Below are 23324 nucleotides of genomic sequence, written 5' to 3'. Positions count from 1 at the left end.
TTATTTTAAATTTTTTATGCTTTTCCATCACTGCATTGATACAAACGTTAATCAAATAAATTTTAAAAACACAATGTACTGTACTACACTATACAGTAGAAAGTGGTGACTGTCTTCAGCTGTGGTAAATCTCTCTTGGTACTACAACTAAAATAACCATTTTATCATGAGAATGGTTTACCTCAACTGAGACAAGTGGAACTTAATTTATTGTAATTCAAAGATTAATTTTGATTTTCTCCCTAATTTTTGGATTGTTTCTTCCCTAGTAGCTTTGTACCACTAAATATGGACATTAAAATTAAAAGATAATTATACTACAATGTATACAATGATTTAACAGCTTGTATCCTTAAATAGTGTTTTTTTTCTGCACAATTCTTCATAAAAATAAAAAAAAGTGCTTTATTCACTTAATGGGGTCAGTCCAATTAGGTGTGAGATGGGTCCTACGAGCCGTTCATAGAGGGAGGTCGCACTGCGAATTACACTTGCAATCCAATTCCAAACTATCATTGATTTTCTACATGAAATGAGTAATTAGGCAAGTGGAAGTTTTCAGTTAGCTTAACTGGGTCAATTAATTTATTAATATACATGTCATTATTATGGTTAATTAATGGCCTCAAATTAGCTCAAAATCAACTTTTATGTTAGTTTAAGCACCCCAAATTTGAATACACATTTTTTTTTCTGTAATGAAAAATAATTGCTATCTTTTTTTTTTTTTTAAAGAGTGGCCTGAAATTATCAGGAAAAAAACTTTTTTTGTAACTTTTAATTGCATTTTACATTTAATTCGTAAATGAGAAAAGTTTGCTAATTTTTATTTCTTTTTTTAAAAATGCACAAATCAGCCAAAACTGCTAATGAAGTTGTCACTTTATTGGGGTCCAGCATGGTTTCTTCACTTCTTCATGCACTTCTACCAGGTCGCATTTTATGGAAAAATCGCACACCCTTGTGGTGATTAGCGCGAATAGGCATTTCTAATTGGATCTCAGATTTCTCGCTAGTTGCATTAGTGTGAGGTTTGCAAGTTCAATGATTCAAACTCACTTTTGCAAACTTGCACCAAAATGCATTGACTCAATGTGTCCATACATGACCAACTACCACCAAATGTTCCTGAAAGATACAAGTGGCTGATTGGGCAGGATCATAGTTGATACTTAAGTTTAATAGTTAGAACTTATGGGGCCCATGTAGTGTGACAATCAGCACATATTGTCAGATTGTGGTCATTGGCTGACAGTATTTTCCGATAGCCTCAATGGACACCTGTTTAATGCCAATCTGCTGTTTTTGGGTAATACATGCAACGATTTGAGGTCAGTTGCTGTCTGAACAAGTTAAAATTGCCAAGTTATAGAATAAATAGTGGAATAGAGGTGCATTCATACATCTATATAATGAAATAAAACCGATAACCACAGTATAGAGTTGATTATTTTAAATATAAAAAAATATAAATTATAATATCCAATGTTAAAGCTGTATCATTAAGAACATTACAAGCAGAATTTACTTACAATGAATTAAAATATTAATTAAAAAGAAAAAAAAACTTAAAATACTCAACCTTTACCAGTGTGGAGTGCACATCTGTTATTAGAACTGATGATTTAAAATATTTCCATGTTAATTTACTATACAATATAAAATAACCTTTTGTTCTTAGCTTTTATAAAGAAAAAATTTAATAATATGTCATCATTTTATCACATATTTTAACTTCTCTTCAGTTACAAAAAACTAACAAGAGATTATTATCACGTGATTATGACACCCGGACAAGATTTCACTTTGAAAATTAAAACAAATGTACTCTAAGAGAGCTTTGGAGACCAAAAATGTATGCAAAATAAATGAAAGGGGGGGGGGGAGGGAGATAAAAAAAACACACGGACACACATTAAATTTAAACATATTACCACACTTTTCAATTTAATACTTGATACAAAATAAAACAACCCCTCAATGATCAGAAAACATAAAATCTAAAAATGTTTCAAAATATTTTCATCTGTTAAATTAAAGTCAACTTCCATATAAAAAGCTAAAATTCACAATTGTAAAAGTTTGTCTTGTTTTTCCTTTTTTTATTTTGTACAAAAAATATTAAAAACTTAAAAGGGGAAAATATTTTACATGAAAAGGCTGAAATTGATACAAAATTGTTTTTTGTTGTCATATTGTTTCTTTTCTTGCCTCATAAGTAAACAAGACAAATGGGACTATACAATATTTACAAACACACAAATAACAGGTTATACATTTGCATAATTGAGTGTACACATTAACTCTGTCCCTGCTGAAGAGGTGTGAATTGCGTTAGTAGAGAAGTGCTTTGTAACTTCCATCAGTTAGGAAGGAGAATTCGGACTAGTCTACATTGGACTAGTTGTAGTGTGCAGTAACTGGGTATCAAAGCTACATTCTGTAATTTAGGCTGTAGCACTTATTAGACTTGATAAGACAGTCATTTGCAAGAATGGACTTGTCTATTACAGCAGATGTACTTGATCAGATTGGTAGCAACTCTGTTTAAATGGGTGCACAATGTGGGTTTAACATGTTAACTTATAGTAATTGGACTGCAGAGATCAGGTTCTGGCATTAAAACATTATGTAGCACTTATTAACCGTATGACTAATGCATAAGCCTAGCCTAGTAATGATGTCAGGGTGGTTTGTGTCCGATAAAATGCTGCTCATTCCATCTGAAGATACACTAACATTATAGAGTTGGGAAACACAAGGTTTTTACCTAGCTTTCCATAGGGATAGTCCCTAATCATAAGGGGGTGGACTGTTCTACCAATCTAGACAGTGAGATAAAGTACTCAAAAACATAAAATAAAGTATAACAAACTGGAAATAAATACAGTAGACATAAGAAATGGCTATATTCCTAAATTGTTTCAGAATGGTTGGAAATAATATTTTTGGATTTCATGCAGAGATTGTAATATGGGTGTTGTGTGCAACCCATTATTGTTAGGTAATAAATATTGTACCAGCATGGCTCTTTGAAGTATTAAAATAATTAAATACGTGTCAATAAGTAATCATACAAAAGTGTATTTAGACAGTCCAATGGCATTTTGAATAAGTGATGGTCTGCAGGCGCACATAAGCATTCTGTATCCAGCCCAAGCATTGCTAGAGATGAGGTTATATAATAGGGCTACAAAGAGATGATTCTGTGGCATTTGTTTCATTGCTTTCTATAATGAAGATGTTAGCTGAGTGTTAGTGCACATGAAAAAAGATAGTAGAAACCAGTGGTTCCCAAACCTCATGCAGCAGGACACTTGCAGGGGGCCCACAGTTAGGTGGTCCAGGATCAAATCAAATTAGTTATGGTCAATGTGATAGGCAAAGCCAATGCCCGTGGCTACCAATCATAAACTAATTGGACAAACAGAAGCACAAACCTGTCCACCACCACATAATTCAAATGACAGGTAAACACAATTTATTTAATTTTATCAAATTTGCCAGATTTCTCAATAACAAACTTTTGTCCTAGGAGTGACATGAAAAAAGGCCGATACTCAAGGGCGCCATGATTCTAAAAAGTTTGGGAACCACTGGAAGAAACAGCTCTGGAAATATTACACCATCAATAACCTGGATTACTGCATTGTACTAAATTATTGTTTATATTTTACAGATGTGTCCATATACATTTATCCTCTGTGAGCTACAAGTTTCTCCACACAAAGTGTGAGCGTCGTGTGACTCTGTAGCGCTGAACGTCTTTTCATGCAACCGTTTCCTTTAAAATTAGTCTTATTCTCAAAGCGATGCGAATAAGATGCACAAACGGCTTCTGTTGATTACAATGATATGTGGCATGCTATTATTCTGTGTGCAACCTTATAGGAAAAAAATGCACCAAAAGACACTTGTCACACCTCAGCAAGGTGCGACTAATAGGGCTGGTCAATGCGCAAGGAGGCCAGATGTATGTGGACACATCTCTATTTAGAGATTGGGAGGACCGAGCGATATGGTGTGTCCAGAAGCTCTTATTGCAATCTGAGCCGTTATACACAGTCATGTGAAACGTATTCAATCTGGCCCCGCTTGTGGATGGACTAAGTGGCAAAAAAAACCCCCTGATCAGACAGGCCTGGGCTGCATCTGTCAATCACGATATTGATTGTTCTTGCCGACTATTTTGTCCCCACTTGCAGCAGTTGGGGAAATGTTGTTTTAAAAACCTAATAATATGTTATTATTGTGCTGCTATTTACAGGGATATATTGTTATTTAGACAATACTGAAAACAAGCAGGGACTGCCACGACATTCAAATCTTGCCACTTGTTTCATCAATGACATGAACACAATTCAATTCTTTATTTACAAAGTCCCACAAGGTCATCCTCTTCCCTGGACTTGCAGAAACTCACCTCATTCATGGTATATAGTAGCTACTGGTGCTACAGCTGAGGGGAAGGGGGTGAGTATCTCCTTTTCTGCTAGTAATTCTTGTTGGAAGTACCAAGTGGTCATCTACTTTAATTCTGCTTTTAATAGAACTCATTTAATGTGCCTCTGAACCTGCCTTACGCTGAACAAATTCTGCATGGCAGAAAATACATGATGAAAAATACTATTTCACTCTGCATTCACAATACACTTCTCATGTGTGCACACAGGACAATTAGAATAAAATGTTTGCACCATATCAAATATAAAGATAAAGTTAAAAGACAAGACAACAAGCTAGCAGTGGTGCCTACAAAGTGGTAGGAGTCTTAACAGGCAGGTGAGAAGGATGAAAGGAGGTTTCTGCTGTCCTCTAATGCCTGGTACATACTATACGATATCTTGGACGATATGCCTGATTCCGATGGATCGGATCATATCTTCAAAATCATCTAGTCTGTACCCCACTATGTCGGCTGTTGCGTGCTCCCGTTTGGTCGTCAGCCACATCGTCAGGTCGGCCCTACATGCAGCTCAAATTGACGATGCAACTGAATGATCCCATGCAACGGGATGCAGCAGGAGCCGACATATCAGGCGGCCTGGCTCCGTATCGTCTAATGCACAGGTTCTCCACCTCAGTCCTCTGGACCCCAAACAGTGCAAGTGAAATATTTAGCTAGAGCTGTGGATCTTTTAGAATGTGTCAGTGAGTAATGAATACACCTGTGCACCTACTAGGTGACCTGGAAAACTTGAACTGTGTGGGGTCCTGAGGACCGAGTTATAGAACAACTGGGCTAATGTGTACCGGTTGCCCAATATATCGGCCTGTCTGCACTGAGAGATGTAGCTGGGAAACTGCTTTTTGTTCCAGAGTTTTACACAAATTCTTGTGTGTTTAAAGTCTACCACTTTACAGTATATCATTTGTCATTTTGACAATCTTTTTGCATATTTACAGAACTGTTTTTTTTATTATTATTGACTATTTTTGCTTTATTATTTTATTACTAACTGGTTTGCAGAGCTCTTTATGGAATCTCTGTTTGTAGGATTACAGTGGTTTATTTGTATGTCTTGTTAAGAACCCCCCTATTTTGGTGTGGTGGAGTCTTGCACTCTGTACTAACACTACCAAGGGAAACCCATACTCCTGATGTAAGCTCCCAAAGCAGTCTCGCAGCAGCAATCCAAACGAATGTGGAAGGTTATTCTCTGGATCCAGTGTACAGCATGGAGATAGTACAATAGTACCAAATGACAGGTCGGAGTGGTCCTGTCTGACTAGTCTGACTAGTTTCACCCCTTTGGAGGCTTTATCAAAGTGTTTGGATTTCTGCTGCTGCTGCTGTGGGACTGGTTTGTGAGCTCACATCAGGACTATATGTTTCCCTTGGTGGTGTTCGTACAGAGCGAACTGTACTGTACAGACAGGTTTTATATTGTATACAGACAGATTAAATTACTGATTCTATTAATTTAATTTTAAAATATTCAATATTTAAGTGAGAACTTTATTTGGTATTTTTTGCTTGTATTAAATGTGTTTTTATTTAGTAATTTACGTGTCTTGATGACATCATTCGGCCATACCAATACCTTTGTTTTTCACATTATAAGCGCAGCACCAGTCTATTGCTTGCATTACGTGCACAAATCATGTCAGTCCCAGCCACAATCGTACCCTATCTTGTGAAGCGTAGGAGAGAGGAAGGTGAACAAAGGCAGGGAGTTGGACAGACACACAGACAAAAGGGTTATCGCTTTAGAATAAGTGGGAGCAGCTGAAAAGGAGGGGGTCTGCTTTCTGTGGTTGAAATATCACAAAGGGGATATCATTACTTACACTACAAAATGGCTTTATATGTGTCTATATTTTTTCTCCCAAACTACAAAATGTTATGTTATGTGAAAATGTAAAGAAGGGTTAGGGCACCCCTTTGAACCGTACCAACCGTTGCTATAGTGAGGTCATGTAATGGGGAGGAAAATAAAACTTTAAATCACTTGTTATTTTTCTCATTTTAAACATCCTTCACCTGTTCTAAAAGTTTTTAGGAATTTCTGAGTCTCAATCTAATAGATTTTCAGCATATACAGCAGTGATGATGAGGACGATGATTAAATCCATAGTGTGTGTGGCCTATATAATTACCTTATTATTATTATGTTTTTTAAATGCAATTACTACTTCCTATTTATGTAGTTCTTATTTACTTTATGACATTTGTCAAGAATTAGCTTTTGTACGTTTGTGACAAAAAAAAAAAAGATAAATTTGTTTCCTAATTTTTGTTCAGAAGATATTGAACATGTGTAACCCCTCACAGAAACATCTTCCCTGTCTCCGCAATGACAGCAGTGCTGCAAGATTAGTCCTTTTAATTATTTATTTCTTTTATTAAATGATTAGACAGTTGGGGTAATCCTGTAATAGACACACGTTCCTGTGATAAATTGTCGGTTGGATCTAACTAATGGGGCTTTCACTCCCTATCTGTTTACAAATGGTTTATGCAATAAATACGCTCAGTGATAATAGCGCCTGTTCCTTTGTATGTACATGGCAAGGAACCATTAGATCCACTGTAAGGCGCAGATTCAATTAGACGCGGAAGCTGCCGGGACTTGTTCTGGCGGCTCCCATGCATTACCTACAGAAGGCTGATTCTGCTCGCAGTCTGGAGGTGTGAGCGCAATCAGACTACCGTCAAGTGCAGAAAAATGCGCAAAATCAGCTGCTGACAGCATCTCAAGTGTACCTGAATCTGCCCCAAAAAGACTATTTAGTCAACAATTTGTCACTGTTCTTTTATAGGAGAATTGTCATTGTATAATTAATGTTTTTTTTAACAGTCTAATTTACAGAGTGCAGCACAGCTACAAATTAAATGGTTCAAAGGCCACCCAATCTTTCAGAATAGGAATGAATATGCTGAGATTCTAGCATAATTCATGTGGATAATGGAGTAAATTTTATATATATATATATATATATACTGTATATATATAAAAAAAATGCAACACCTTTTTGCACAACAATTATAAGCTTGCCAGTCATGTCTATTGAATCTTTGATCTCATCTGTAGGAATCAATGCTTGCCATTATGTCAGTGTGGTTTGCAGAACCTCCAGGCTATGTAAAGGATACTATGCATATACACAACAGGTATTGGCTCACCTACAGAGTGTATGTGGCCAGTGTAAATTGAAACGACTATTAATAAACCCAGTATGTCATATTTGAAAAGAAAACTTCAGCTAGAAAAAAATTAGATTTAATCATATTTAAGAACATCTATTCTTTGCAGCAGCCTATCTCTCTGATATGCACAGTTTTAGTCACCGAATACTTGAATATATAGAGCAATAAAGTATCAGGGTGTGACCATTTTGTTTACTTGTACAAGTTGTATAAACTTGTTAGTGTTATATGTAGGGACTATTACCTACATCGTCACAAGCACTCACTACTAAACTGCACACCCCATCCTTCACAGATAAACAGTTTACAAAGTGCTTTTAAACCTTAATATGATAAAATATTGGATAAGAAATGTAAAGTTAATGAAGGCTCCTTATTCTTAGCCCACTTACTATAACATGGGTTACTTTGGGAAATCATTCATAGCGTATCCATCAAGGGTATTCAATTACATATTACACCATCCATAAAACTTTAGTCTGTTGCCTCAACTTTTCTAATCATGTAAAAGTTAAAATTTAGGTTAGGGAGAGGGGCATCAGCCCATACAGTATATTTGCCCGATCATAAATTGTAATTATCAGTTGATTAAACACAATTGTCTGTGTCCTGTATAATTATATTGCCAGTTTTACATAAAAATATTGGGATATTGCAACTGCAAACACTAATGGCACACATCCACAAGGTGATATTAATGAGCGATTGCACGATTACGACATCGTAATCGTCCAATCGCTCATTAATCGCACATTATAATGTCGGAAACGACCAACGATGCACGCTCCCGCTGGTCGTTTCCGACATCAATCATCGCCCGAACATGCCGGTCAATCTGCCGATAACGACAGATTGGCCATGTTCAGGGATGATGGAGGTTGCCTACACTGAACGACTAATCGTTCAGTGTAGGCACTGCAGGGGATGGGGAACGACTGTACGATGTCTTAATCGTATTGACTTTCCCTAGTCAGCATGTGGATGTGCTCCTTAAGAAGGGTCACATGAAACAATCTAGAACACGCATGATCATTTAAGGTGGCAGGTAAGTGATGTGTGGAGAGTGCTGCATACAGGCGGGAGAAGGAAGGAACAACAGGAATGGTGATATGTGCAGGAGAGACCAGGGCTGCTCCAGCCTCCTTGCGTGAAGTTTTCAGATTAAATGTACCAGAATGTAGAAAGGGGGTGAAACAATGGAAGGAACAATACATACCTACAATAGAGAATAAATAAATTAAAATAGTGTAATGGTCAAAAATAGAACATTAGAGAATGTGGAAAATGCAGATTGTGCTTCTGAGAACCTTCTTAAATCACCTTACAGCTCATTCTCTTATAGTGACACCTTTTATAGGAGGTGCAGCCAGCCAGCGGCTCCTCCCGCTGCTTAGAAACCACTACTCCCAGTATGCCTAACTATTTCTGCAACTGAATAAGCATACTGGGAGTTGTAGTATAATACAATCTGAAGAGCCGCTGGCTAACTAAAGCATTTACAGCCCATTTGCATTGTGAAAATCCGTGACCAATTCAGAGATGGATATATACAAAGGTGTGAGACTAGGACAGGGAAAAGTGACTTGTTTCTGCCATGACACTCTAAAACCGTAGTGATATGCGGGGAGCGGGTCTCTTAAATAACCTTAATATGTTAATGGATATAAGCTTCTTCTCCTCCAAAGTATTGTGACCTTAAGCGTCTCTATATTTCATACAAAGATCCAAATAATATAAGATGAGAAACCTTACTGACAGTAACAGAGGCTGTTCGGTGTAGCCCTAACCCAGACATGAGAACAGTGACTGCTTGGTTTCTTGCCAGTGCAGCTTACCAGATGGGTGATCTTGGTGCATTTAAAAAGAGTAAACCAGAAATAAAAGTTCTGCCTGTAGCTATGTGTGTGCAGAATATAATGTGCAGTGGGCCAGGGAAAGCTAGGAAGTGCCCTTGAGGTGAAGATCAGCAGACACGGGTTTGTTGTGTAATGTATTGGAAATAAGAGCAGTTAAAAGTTTTTAAATCATCCTTCGTCTTCTGTTCTTGGCAGGGCGGCCAGGTCTATTTTGCCGGACAACAGGGCGTTCAGCCTGTGAGAGAATAGAGAAATTATACTTTACCAAAACAAGCAATCATTTTAATGGGCTCATAGCATTAGATCCAAGTGACAAACTGATATAACATAGGTACATCATGTGGCAAAAACATGAGTATGGAACAAAATGGATATATGGTAAAATGTGAACACTCCAGAAAGTTAAAGTTAGATAATGTGTGAGTTATCTAGGAAAACTAGAAGAATTAGAAACCAAAGTATTTTGCCTGAAATACCAACAATAACAGATTGCACTTTGTACAGAAGTAAGCGGTGCAGAAATTATGGGTGACAGACTAACATGCACTATCCAGTCACAATAGAATTATACTAAAAATGGATGCACTAGAAAACTTTTGGTTATATTATAATTATTTTCTTCTTCAAGGTCCATAAGGATCCACAGGGATACCATGAGGAATATTATGGTTGGAGACCAGCCACCAACTAGTTAAAGCTTCAGCTCCCAGGATGCCTCGAGGTCCTCCTCCATTAGACCCTGCCTAGCCATAGGACTTAAGTTGTTGGTTTGGTGCGGCAGGATCAAGACGCACCTTTGTAACAGGGGACTCTCTGGCAGTTCTAAGCTTTTATTTTATGTTTTATTTCATGTTTCTGGGATGGCAGTACTAAGCGTTTGAATTAAGATGCATATACTGCGTCTCCATCTACCTCCGCCGGGCAGCAATACCAGTAATTGGGCTGGTGATTTTGGCAGGTCACGGCTACGCTTGTGGGTGGGGTTGGAATGTGCATCTATATACATAAGCTCTCACGAGCAGGGACCTCTTCCCTGATGTGCTTCTCCTTACATTTTCTTCTACTCCTTACTCCTCATAAGGTCACCTAACACATCTCTGCCAACTCCCTGCTGCTTATTGTGAGTGTTTTAATCACTATTGCAGCAATGTATATAATGTACTTCACTGTACTGTAATTTTCTTGTTTGTTTTTTGTTGTTTATTTTGTTCACTTATTAGTTTTATGTACTATGTAAGGCGCTGCGGAACACTTGTGGCGCCATATTAAATAAAGGAGGATAATAATAGTGTACACATATAGCTATATAATTTGGCATGCAGCACCGAGCGACAGTTCTACCCACCCGTGCCAAATTTCAGCTCGGTACCTCCAATAGTTTTTGAGGTGTAGCCCCTTAAAAACCATGCCCCGCCCTCCGGAATTCTCTATGGAGATTTCATTTTTTTTCTATTCAGCATTAATATATATATTGGGAATTTTCTGTTTTCCATTGGTTCCTTAGTATATTCCTCAGTCAGAGAAGAAAAATGTATAGGAGAAAATATAACAAAATAAAATAAAATAAAAAAAAGGTAATACCACATTATAATTTGCCTAATTGTATGGGGCTCAAATAGATTAATCAACCATGAGAATATAACTATAATCTTGGTTTGTTATACTGTATATGTTTAAATGGATTTTATGTTCCATAGATATGCATATTTTCACCATACCGAAGGTAACGAATAAGATGCATCCTCCTAGATTTTTTACACACATGTATGAACACAGGCTTTCCATGTATGTGTTTTTTAGACATATGTTCCACAATATGTTTTCTATTACTACTTATTAATTACCTAATTACTTATTCTCTTATTTATCCATCAATTTTATATACATACACTATTATAGGTTATGTTATTTATATGCAAATGTTCCGCTATATTCTATCTGAAGTATGATTTATTTATTAATTTCATTTTATTTGTATGCAAATGAGCTGCTTTATTATATCTGCAGATAATGATTTTATAATGTTTTTGAGATAAACATTTTATATATCTTGCAAGAGTTGTATTTGAAAATACAAGCTATAGTACAAAGCATGAGACACATCCAGGATTAGGTTACCAAGAATGGTTTACAGGTGGTTTCATTAACCTTAATGAAGTAAGGTATAATGGTCTGGACACACCACTCTGATGAAATCCTATCAAGGAAGAAACGCGTTGGATAACATCATTCTGTGAAACTTTGGAGACCGGTTGCAGCAGCACTGACACTTTCTCCAGCCCAGCTACTACTGTGCTTTTTACATGAGACCCCGCAGGCATCTAAAGCAGGTGCTTCTATTACCGCAGGACAAGCACAGTGTAAGCAGCCTCTATTTCTGCTGAAGGTAGCATCTCACATCCATAGCGGGGGAGCAGCGCGGCACTTTGGAGCGGCTGAGGTCCTGTATCTGCAGTGGTGAGTGCTGATATGATATCACCTGTAAGCACCTGCTGCTAGTGAATTTATCAGGGAGCCTGTTTGAACAACAAATAAGGCATATTCCCCTCCTACACATTATATTGGAGTAGAGATCATTTCTGCTTAGCCGGACGCGGCTGTAGCTACATACTGTATGCTCCATAAAATAACCACTCTCTCTCACCGAAGCGTGTTTAGTGGATAACAAGTGCCACGTCCATCACATTTATATGTTTATTTCATTTTTCTCCTAATTGTCCTGGAAGACATTTCTATTTCTCATTAATATGGACAAATGTTGACAGGAATTATTAACTGAAACATTATTGCGGCTGCAACCAAGGATATATTACAGAACTGCCAGCTGTAACTTTCATACGATACATAATCACCGGCACTCAGTCAGACTGATTTAGTGCTCGGGTTCACAGCTTCTGAAAAATATTCTCTGCATACTGTGCAATGTGTATTGGACCTACATTATGCATGATTATGTATAAATCTTATGATTCTTTATTTTTTTTATCATATTCATTATTTTGTATTTATTGATTTATTAAATTATTAATGGCACATTTGCATTTTTATATTTAGTTACTGATTTTATTTACTTATTAATTTATTGTAGTGATGTGTACATTGGATTAGTTCCACTCCCACTAATAAGGGATTAAGAAATTCTCCCCAGCGATGTGTTTTTTGGATATTGATTTGGGTCTTTTGCTGGCAACTTTTATCACAGCTAGGTGTATCTGTCCCTCTATTTTGTATTTGTAATTTAAACCTTGTTATTGTTACATATTGGTTTCCATAGCACCATAGGTTACTTTCTTTATTTTGAAGCTCGCTAGCCACAATTCTGCGAACTGGGAATCGCGCGTGGCAATCCTTGCTTATGGTGTAAAGGACACACCAGAAGCTGCTGCTGTCAGGGCCCGGGATTGTCCGCGTCCTCACTACACCACTGGGGCCTTATCATCTGACACCAGGAATATTCAGCAGACGCTTCTGCTGCCACGAGGCCAGCATACCCGGCTGGTTAACGCAGCTTAGGGGAGGTAGGCGCTCCCCCATCAGCTCCTCTCCCGACACAGATGCAGTCCCTACAAAGGGTTTTGCGCATCTGGGTTGCTCCGTCTACCCTATACGCTTGCTGGTTTCATGTAAATCATGTATGGCTTATTTGTCCCTTCAGGACATTAAGGATGGCTTGTGTGTTGTCTGTCATGAAGAGCCACCTAACCAGTCCAGTTTACCGGTTCATGGACAAGAGCCTTCTTTGTCCCAGGTAATGAAGCAGTTTGTGGATCGTATGGCTGCTCCCACTATGCCTCCTTGGAGGGGGTATCCACAGCAGGCTATGTTTGCACCTCCTATGCATTTTTCCTGAAAGGATGTTGAAGGCTATTCTAGTCAGAGTATGGCACCATCTAATGTTGATAGACCGGTAGTTACTAAGGCGCCTAAGCGCAAGTTAGCTTTTTAACAGTCTGCTCAACATATGGATTCAGACGCATCATCAAAGGATTCAGATGATGCGCCAAGTTCCTCTCCTGGGTCTAGCTCGGGGGAGGAGGACCATCCGTCCACAGTGGATGGTGGAGGCGTTTAAATCAATCCTAGACAATCAGAATGATGAACCAGCTCATATTAAGAAGGCTCCAGTGTTTATTCACCACTGGAAGGTGTTCAGAAAGGAGTTTCCTGTATCTGAACAGCTCACTGAGCTTATGGACGAGGCATGGGGTAACCCTGACAAACGTTTTTATGTAAATTATAGAGAATAACGTCGTATCCTTTACCGCCTTCTGTATGTACTAAGCGAGAGGTACCTCCTACTGTGGATGCTAATGTGACGCATTTAATCAGAGATGCTACAATGCCTATTACGTCAGCATCTTCCCTGAAGGAATCGATGGATAAAAAGATTGTAGCATGTCTTCAAATGATCTTTTCATCATCTGGAGCTGTTACTCATCCAGCTATGACTGGCGCCTGGGTAGCCAAAGCTGTTGAAGAATGGATGGGAGCATTGGAAAATTCTCTACCAAATGCTACCAGAGAGCAGATGATGTATATCTCTTATATACGGGAAGCAGCTTCCTATCTGGGAGGAGATGCTGTAGATGCTGGAACTTTAGCTTCTAAAGCATCAGCAGCTTCAATAGTGGCACGCAGGGCCCTTTGGTTAAGATCTTGGAAAGATGATACAGCCCTATCGCTGAGAATACGCAAGCTGCTTCGAAAGCGATGGGTATCCATTCTGTTAGCAATGCAGGTCCTGGGATCAATGGTATCCACTATCGACATGGTGGGGTATGCACAGTTCCATTCCAGGCCTCTACAAAGATTGATTATTTCCAGGTGGAACGGACAGCATCATCGAATGAAGTCTTAAAGGATCCTTCTTACACCAGAGGTTCATCACTCCCTCCTGTAGTGAGGATCATCTGAACAAAGGGCGCCCATTCTGGATTCCAAATTGGGTGCTGCTCACCACAGACGCCAGTCTTCGTGGATGGGGAGCAGTAACAGGTCGTCACACCTTGTAGGGAAGATGGACAAATCAGGAAAGTCATCTGCCAATAAACATTCTGGAACTGTGAGCAGTATACAATGCACTTGTCATGGCACAGGATCTGCTCCAGGGCAAGTCGGTCAAGATCCAGTCTGACAACACGACAACTGTGGCCTACCTCAATCATCAGGGAGGCACAAGAAGTTACACAGCCATGAAAGAAGTTGCAAGGGTTCCGATTTGGGCAGACCATCTTCTTCTGGCAATATTCATACCGGGAGTACTCAATTGGGAAGCAGACTTCTTAAGTCACCAGGACATACACGCCGGAGAGTGGTTCAGCTCTTGATAAACAAATGGGGTCTACCAGAGATCGATCTCATGGCGTTACGTCACAACCACAAGGTCCCCAGGTTACGGGTCCAGGTCCAGAGACCCATCAGCAACCTTCATGGATGCACTGGCAGTAAGATGGGACTTCAAGCTGGTGAATCTCCTTCCTCCAATTTCCCTCCTCCCTAGAGTTCTCAGAAAATTCAAACAGGAAGGCGGAACAGTAATACTGGTGGCTCCGGCTTGGCCCAGACATCATTGGTTCACCGACATCCAGAATCTGTCAATTGACAGTCTGTATCCTCTTCCTCCTATGGCAGGATCTGTTAAGGCAGGGTCCCTGCTGGCATCCGTGTACTTACCTCGTCTGGCTTTGACTGGCGTGGCTCTTAAATCTTCCATCCTAAGAGCAAAATTTTTTAACAATTCTGTAATTCAAACAATGCTTAGGGCACGGAAGCCTGCCTCTGTCCGCATGTATTACACAGTTTGGCATTCTTTTGATCAATGGTGTTCCCACAAAAAGTATGATCCTAAGGTGTTTAGGATTTCCAGGAAGACAGGTTTAGACCGTGGTTTCCGTCTGGCTACTTTGAGAGTGCACTGTCAGTCTGGTTCCAGAGAAAGATTACCACATTTTCAGATGTTAGAAAAAAAAAAAATTCCAAGGAGTTCTGCGAGTTCAGCCTCCTTTTGTTCCAACAGTAGCACCATGGGATTTGTCTTTGGTACTTAAGGGGCTACAAGCTCCTCCATTTGAACCTCAAGACTCTGTAGAATTGAAGTGGTTGACGGCGAAGACCCTTTTTCTTCACGCTCTCTCTTCTGCTTGCAGAGTTTGGCAGCGCTTTCTTGTCACTCTCCATTTTTGATTTTTCAACAGGATAAAACTGTTCTTCGTACAAGGGAGGGTTACCTTCCTAAGGAAGTGTCCCATTTTCATGTAAATTAATACATTGTAGTTCCAGCTTTTCAGGCTCCAGATCTTTCTGTAGGTGAAGCCTCCCTGGATGTAGTTGGTGCTCTCCGTATCTATGTGGAGCGCGCAAACTCTGTTAGAAAATCAGATGCTCTTTTGTATTATATGGTTTTCACAAACGAGGTTGGCCAGCTAATAAGCAGACTCTGGCGAGATGGCTACGCATGACTATCTCTCAGATGTACACACAGGCTGATCTCCCTGTCCGAAGCACATTCTACTTGGTCTGTAGAGCCATCTTGGGCATTTAGTCGTGGTGCCTCTGCTGAACAATTGTTCAAGGCAGCCACGTGGTCTTCTCTCCACACTTTTCTTAGGTTCTATGCCTTTGATACTTTTGCCTCTCAGGATGCTTCCTTTGGGCGATGAGTTTCTCCTTTCTGCTCAGGAACGTCCCCCACCCTAGGGGAACTGCTTTAGGAAATACCCATGGTATCCCTGTGGACCCTGAAGAAGAAAATTAGAGTTATGGTAGACTTACCTAGATAACTCCTTTCTTCGAGGTCCATAGGGTCCACAGGGCACCCACCCCTACTCACCTGGATGCACTGGGTATTTTTCCTTACATTCACAGATTCCCTCATTTTGTGTAAGTGTGTTCCTGTTGTACGATTGCTCTTCCTTCTCCTGCCTTGAGGCTTGTTAACCAACTGAAGTCCTATGGCTAAGGGCAGGGTATATATATGGAGGAGGACCTCGAGGCATCCCGGGAGCCGAAGCTTTAACTGTTTGGTGCCTGGTCTAGAATCATAATATTCCCCATGGTATCCCTGTGGACCGCGAAGAAAAGGAGTCATCTAGCTAAGTCTACCATAACTCTAATTTTTTTTCCCCCAATCAGAAACAAGGTTTTATTAACAGAAAGGAGCGTATGCAATATACACCCAACAGAACAGAAACATGTAATCGCTTTAATCAAAAAGCAACATATTTAAATAACAAAAATTCCCCCCCCCGTCCTAAAAAGTCGAGCCATATAATATACATATACAGCAGGTAAAATAAGTATTGAACACATCAACATTTTTCTATAGTTGTAATGGGGCTATTGTAATGGCATTACTTATTGGTTTTCTTTGAAACAATTATACCTGCTAATTCCAGGTCTCTCTGAAGCTCTCCACAAGTGGTCCTTGCCTCTTGGACAACTCTTATGATAATTTTTTTACTCATCTGTCAGAAATCTTGTGAGGAGCACCTGGTCATGGCCAGTTTATGGTGAAACGATGTTCTTTCCACTTCCGGATTATGGCCCCAACAGTGCTCACTGGAACATTCAGAAGTTTAGAAATCCTTCTGTAACCAATGCCATCAGTATGTTTTGCAACAATAAGGTTGCAAAGGTCTTGAGAGAGCTCTTTTCTTTTACCCATCATGAGATGTTTCATGTGTGACACCTTGGTAATGAGACACCTTCTTATAGGCCATCAGTTGGGACTGAACCAGTTTATATTAATTTGCACTGACAAGGGGCAAGGTTGCTTTCTATTTACTGATAGATTTCAGCTGGTGTCTTGGCTTTCCATGCCTTTTTGCACCTCCGTTTCTTCATGTGTTCAATACTTTATACCTGTGTCATATCACATTATTACACATAATTTATGGACATCTATGGTTTGATTTCTTTGCATGTGTGGATTGCATGGGTTGCTGCTGACATTGGTGAAAATGCCATTACAAGAGCCCCATTACAAATATATTTACTGAGAAAAATGTTGATGTGTTCAATACTTATTTTACCCTCTGTAAATTTCCAGGTGGGTCTCTGGAAGCTATATTAACCACATTATTGCACACCACCTAATTAATGATGTGCAGCAGAGACAGGGTAACCAGGAGCCATGTGCAATGGTCTTTGCCAACAAGACTGCAATCCAGCTGGTCTTCTATAATGTGCCACCACAACGGGATGCTAAGTTTGATCACTTGTAGTTGTCTCTTTTGGAGAGTAACAAGCTAACAGCAGTGTTTGGTGAAAAGCACATCATTATTGAGAAAACAATCTTACGTTTAAGCCATTGCCAGGGTCCATACTTGGCCATTTTGCGGGAACAGCTTCCAGACGAGAACTCAACCTCTGTGAACTGAAACCAAAAATGTGCAAGGATATATGAATTTGCAGGATTAATCATGTGGCTAGCTGACAACATGTGCAAGCACCCTAGTGTCTTTGCAGAAAGGCACCATTACACACAGCATTTTGGCAAGCTGGCCTGGAGACACATTAGACCACATGGGAGCGTAATTTACTTATTTTATTCATGTTTATCAAATAATTTCTTGCTTTACTATACTGTACAGTACTTCTGTCATTTTGAAATGGGATGACTGCTATATCTAGGTATTAGTACAGATGTGTCCTCATACACTATTGCTGCAGTCGCGCCAAACAACCATTCTTGGCACACCAGGTCCTTTGCGACTCTGTTTGTGGCGAGCGTCTTTTTCAACCGAAAATACGACTGAGTCACAAACGGATGCGGCAAATAGCTTCACGAGACCGCACTGATTAATTTGATATGTGACATCTGTATATCTGTATACGACGGAGTCTGAATATGTATACAAAGCGCTATGATGCAGCGGTCGCTGCTTTTTTATTATTATTATGCTTTATTTATATGGCGCCACAAGTGTTCTGCAGTGCCTTACATAGTACATAGAACGAATAGGTAAACAAGAAACTAGTAACTTACAGTACATTACATTGCAGGACAAGGACACGACTTATATACATTGCTGAAATTCCGTTCCAATTAATCAGTGCAGTTTGTGAAGTGGTTTGTTGCATCTGTTGCCATATTAAGGCGAAATGTATGAGGACATCTGTAGCTTGTAATTAAATTTAGTATCGCATTTGTCAGTTTCACGTTATGGATAATAAATGTACCTGTGTTTGATGCTATATATTTATTATAAAAGCCTGCCTCTATGATTGCTCAGATCAGGTTGTGCTCGACCATGCACCGACAGCACTCTGCTTAGTGACTATCAGAGCACAGTAACCAGTGATCGCAAATACGCACTACAGCACACATATGAGGACCGGGAACTCATTTTTCAAAATGGGAGGATTCCCGGGGACGCGCTTTGCTGCCGGCCAATTCCCTGGCTTCTCGGTAGATTGATGTCTCCCCTGGCCCAGCAGCAGGGAGGACTATAACAAGTGGTGGAGCCAGCAGCAGCTCATACGTGAGGACTGGTGTGGACTGCGGCCCGGCCCCCCGGAGTGAAGATGACACCCGGCATACAAAAGGCGGGGCGGACCAGGCAAGAAGACACTGCACATGTGGCTGCTCTCCCTGAGACAGGTAAGTGGATAGCAGGTAGCGCCGCGATAGCGGGACAGGAGGGGAGGGCGAGTGAGGTGCGGTGTGGGTTTAGTTATAATGCGCAGCGGTGGCGGTATTGCTATTAATACAAACAGGGTCTGAAGGAAATCATGTGCTGCTGCCCCTCCTGCTGTTTGGAGGCGGAGATCAGGCTCACATGGAGGAGCAGAAGCCAGCAGCAGGCTGGATAGGGGGGGTAAAGTGACAGAATAGCGCTGTAAGAGAGGATGGAGAGTACTGCAGCGCGCCTGGCCCCAATAGTCCCTGGCTTTCTGTCTCTAATCCCCGCCTCATCTCCACATCTAATACCTGGCACCCAGCCCTTCTCCTGTCTCTGCTTACTCCTCCTGTCCCCAGCTCCGCTCCACCTATACTCTGACTCCCTGATTCTTCCTGTACCCTGCACCCCACCTCCTACTCCTGTACCTGCTCCCCACCTTCTACACCTGTCCCCAGCTTCCCGACTTCTACTCTTGCCCCTAGCTCGCCACCACCTATACTCTCTAACTCCCGAATTCTTCCTGTCACCTCCTACTCCTGTTCCTCCTCCTACTCCTGTTCCCGGCTCCCCACCTCCTACTCCTGTTCCCGGCTTCCTGCCTCCTACTCCTGTTCCCCGCCTCCTACTCCTGTCCCCAGCTCCCCTCCACATATACTCACTGACTCCCTTATTCTTCCTGTCCCCGGCTGCCCACCTCCTAATCCTGTCCCTGGCTGCCCACCTCCTAATCCTGTTCCCGGCTCCCCACCTCCTAATCCTGTTCCCGGCTCCCCACCTCCTAATCCTGTTCCCGGCTCCCCACCTCCTAATCCTGTTCCCGGCTCCCCATCTCCTACTCCTGTCCCCAACTCCACCTCCCACACATCAAGAAGACGAGAGCCATAAGGACGTGCAGCATGAGTGCAGCTGCCCCCATCCAGCTCACACAGAAAAAAAAGACAGAACAGTACACAGCTAGAAACAGAGAATTCTTTGAGCATTTTTGATCAAAGGTAACAGTAGAAAATATTTTTGGTATATTTAAAAAAATTTATTTATTGGTTTGTGGATTTCATAAATTTATCCAGAAACTACAGTACCTGCATAATTTTATGTATCACTGCTATATAAGAACAGTCTAATGCAGAAGATTTCACAGAAATCTCCTGCAGAAGCCTAACTACTGCAGCAGACTGCAGTCCCCATTATTGTCAATAGGTACCGAAGTCTGACATCGATGTACAAAACTGATGCTATTGGGGGTATCAGATGGGCATTCTAGGGGTATGTGGGGAAGTGTGTTGGCATGAGAGGCATGTGGGGAGCTCTAAAGCATAAATTACGATGGGACCCAGAAATGGTCAGGTAGGACCTCATTTTTTTTTAAAGTGGCGGGTCCCTGGGACTTACACAGGGTCGGACTGGCCCACAGGGCTACAGGGGAAATCCACGGTGGGCCCCACTACCTGAGGGCCTCACCTCCTCTTCTAATGTCACGTTTCAGACAGTGCACATTAATTATACATTGTTACTCTATTACAGAGTCAGTTACCTGGCAGAGTAGGAACATGGATGAACAGACAATGCAGTGTCCATGTTGTCTGCAGGCTATGTCCTAATGGTAAGCCAAGCCTCTGCGGTGGCAGGACACACCCCTATGGAGGCTGGCCACACCCTTTAAGCATGAGCTCCTACCACTGCCTTCCCCTGGTGGGCCCTTCATGCCCCAGTCCGACATTGGACCTACATATTTGATCACTGGTAACAAATGAAACTATATAATCAGTCAGAAAAAGTCTACAAATGTCATCTAAAAAGTCAATACATGGCACCCCTCCCGGCACCTGAGAAGCCACCATACACTAGTGGAGAGCTCAATGTCAGACGATCAGCTGCTGACTTCGTCTATCTATAGCCTGTCAGCATGCGAATTGCTACATTACAGTATCAGTGGCTGTGACTTGGGGGGGGGGGGTCGGCACTAAATTATAGCTTGCCTCCGGGCGTCTGGAATGAATTTACACCACTGTATCCAACTGCTGTGGAACCACACATCCCAGCATGCCCTAATAGCAAAACTGTGTCAGGGCATGCTGGGATGTGTAGTTCCAAGCAGCTGGAAGACTGCATGTGACTACCTCTGTGTTAGAGCCATAACATTTTTAGACTGCATTGATCTACATTCTAAAGACTACTTTTTAAAATAACATCTTTCAAAATGAAATTGGCTACTGGGACGATGGTGTTTATACCCTGTGCATATGTAAATTTTACAATCTGTACAATTTGTGTCGTGGATGCCACGTCATGGGTAATGTCACATAAAGAACCAGCACACTACTATTCCTCCTTAAATACTCTGTACTGTAGCATCAATGCTGACAATACTATTAAACATGAGTTCTCTAAACTTCTTATTAATGTCTCAATGCAAGTGCTGAGGGTGTGTGCATTCCCTGTCGTACAGAAATCTGTACTGAGAAGACCTCTGTGTAAATAGGTTAAAAGAAAATGTTCTTACTTTTGTCCTCGTCTTCTTCCTCTACGGGAGCGTTTCAGCAGCTGGGGTGGCACCTGATGGGGAAAGAACAGTTAAATAGACAGATAAAATTACAGAAGCGTTAGTTATATCTGAACTCTGAGAATTATAGGTGGGTGAGCAGAAACACAGTGCTCAAGCATCTGAATAATCATTAACCAGGGATTTTGTGCAAACACCTTCAATTACTACAAATTGGTTGCAACATTTCAAAAATTACCATATTATATCCCGTTCATGATGGAATACTTAGGAGCATGGATAGAATATTGGCAGATACCATAACAGGCCAGCATAGATGGTGTAATGGTTAGCATTACTGCCTCACAGCACTGAGGTTGTGGGTTTGATTCCCACTACGGCCCTAACTGTGTGGAGTTTGTATATTCTCCCTGTGCTTGCCTGGGTTTCCACCGGGTACTCCAGTTTCCGCCCACACTATAAAAATATACTGGAAGGTTTATTGGCTTCCAACAAAAATTATCCCATGTGTGTGTGCATGTACATGTGGTAGGGAATAAAGACTGTTAGCTCCACTGGAACAAGCACTGATGTGAATGGACATATTCTCTGTAAAGCACTGCAGAATGTGTGTGCACATTATATAAATAACTGGTAATACATAAAATAAAAAGTTCATTGCCAAAGGTGGGTCTGCAAAATATAGATAGTTTTGAATAAACGTTGTTTCCCCATACTAAGTCTACAGTTTACTTGGAAATCAGCTCTTGAGAACTTTAATCTGTATCGAAGCTCAGAAACAATTTTAAATTAGGGATTTCATGGTAATCACTTGAGTGTGTAAATATGTGTTTACACCATCATAAACATCTGCAAGCCACACAATACATACATCCACCTCCTGCTCCCTGGGCTGTCCTCCCTCTTCTTGCCAATGGTGAGTAAATGGAGGGATTCCCAACACTGGCTGTGTTAGTTCCTGGCTGTGTCCTGCTTCTTCTCCATCATTGTGTAGGACGTCTTCACCATTATATCTCCAGTAAGAGTGCCTGGAGCTGGATAGCCTATCACCACGTGGCCGACGACCATAAGACCTCTCACCTCGGGAGCGACCATTGAACCTATAGCCTCGCTCTTTACCCTTGGAAAGCTCCATTTCGGGAAGGCTTACTGCGTTGGAAGGATGAGCAGTTCCCATCCATGGGAGAAAGTTTGGATAAGCTCCGTTGGGTACTTCAGAGGGAATCACAGAATCAGTCAGCAGTCTGCACCTTTTCAGGGGAGACGCCTCTTGTTCTGTCTCAGACGAGGAGGGATCCAAGGACTGGGGTAATGGGGGTAATGAGTCTGTTCTTGGGGGATCGGAGGGTGTGTCTGGAGGAAGGTCAGTGCGGACTGGTCCCTGAAAAGGAGGGCCTTTGGGGTTGGGGCTGGTTTCAAAGGCACTTGAGGTGTTGGATATAAAAGAACCAGGCCGCATAGGGGGGAGAGACGGGGTGTGAGACTTGTTAGTGAAATCTGTCCTCTGTGAGGGGAAGCAGGAGTCAGGAGGCTGCTGAGAGATTGACGAGGCTTGTGATGTGGGTGTAATGCAACATTCTGGCTGGGATGACGGGTTGACAACTTCTTTCTCAGATGTTGATAAAGAGTGGTTCTGTGTAGACGAAAGTTTTAAAAGTATTAACAGTTAAGGAAAGTCGGGTTGAGGTAGAATG

General features: G+C 41.0%; 1 protein-coding gene across 2 annotated transcripts in view; it reads right to left on the bottom strand.

The window, feature by feature from the left end:
* Positions 1-1438: 1438 nt before the first annotated feature.
* MBD6 (methyl-CpG binding domain protein 6) overlaps positions 1439-23324 on the bottom strand; it is an 80785-nt gene continuing 58899 nt past the window's right edge. The window contains exons 10-13 of one of the 2 annotated variants that reach the window (XM_088465901.1): positions 22502-23263; positions 21631-21683; positions 17806-17881; positions 1439-9742 (exon numbers count right to left, since the gene is read on the bottom strand). In XM_088465901.1, the coding sequence (XP_088322027.1) occupies positions 9671-9742; positions 17806-17881; positions 21631-21683; positions 22502-23263 (963 nt within the window). In that variant the 3' untranslated portion in view covers positions 1439-9670. The remainder of the gene's footprint in view (positions 9743-17805; positions 17882-21630; positions 21684-22501; positions 23264-23324) is intronic. The other variant, XM_088465902.1, reaches the window with a different exon arrangement.

Source organism: Taudactylus pleione, unplaced genomic scaffold, assembly GCF_031769625.1.
Source record: "Taudactylus pleione unplaced genomic scaffold, aTauple2 ptg000065l, whole genome shotgun sequence".
NCBI classification, from domain to species: Eukaryota; Metazoa; Chordata; class Amphibia; order Anura; family Myobatrachidae; genus Taudactylus; species Taudactylus pleione.
The sequence above is the reverse complement of the archived record's forward strand: the minus strand, read 5'-3'. Positions and strand labels throughout refer to the sequence as shown.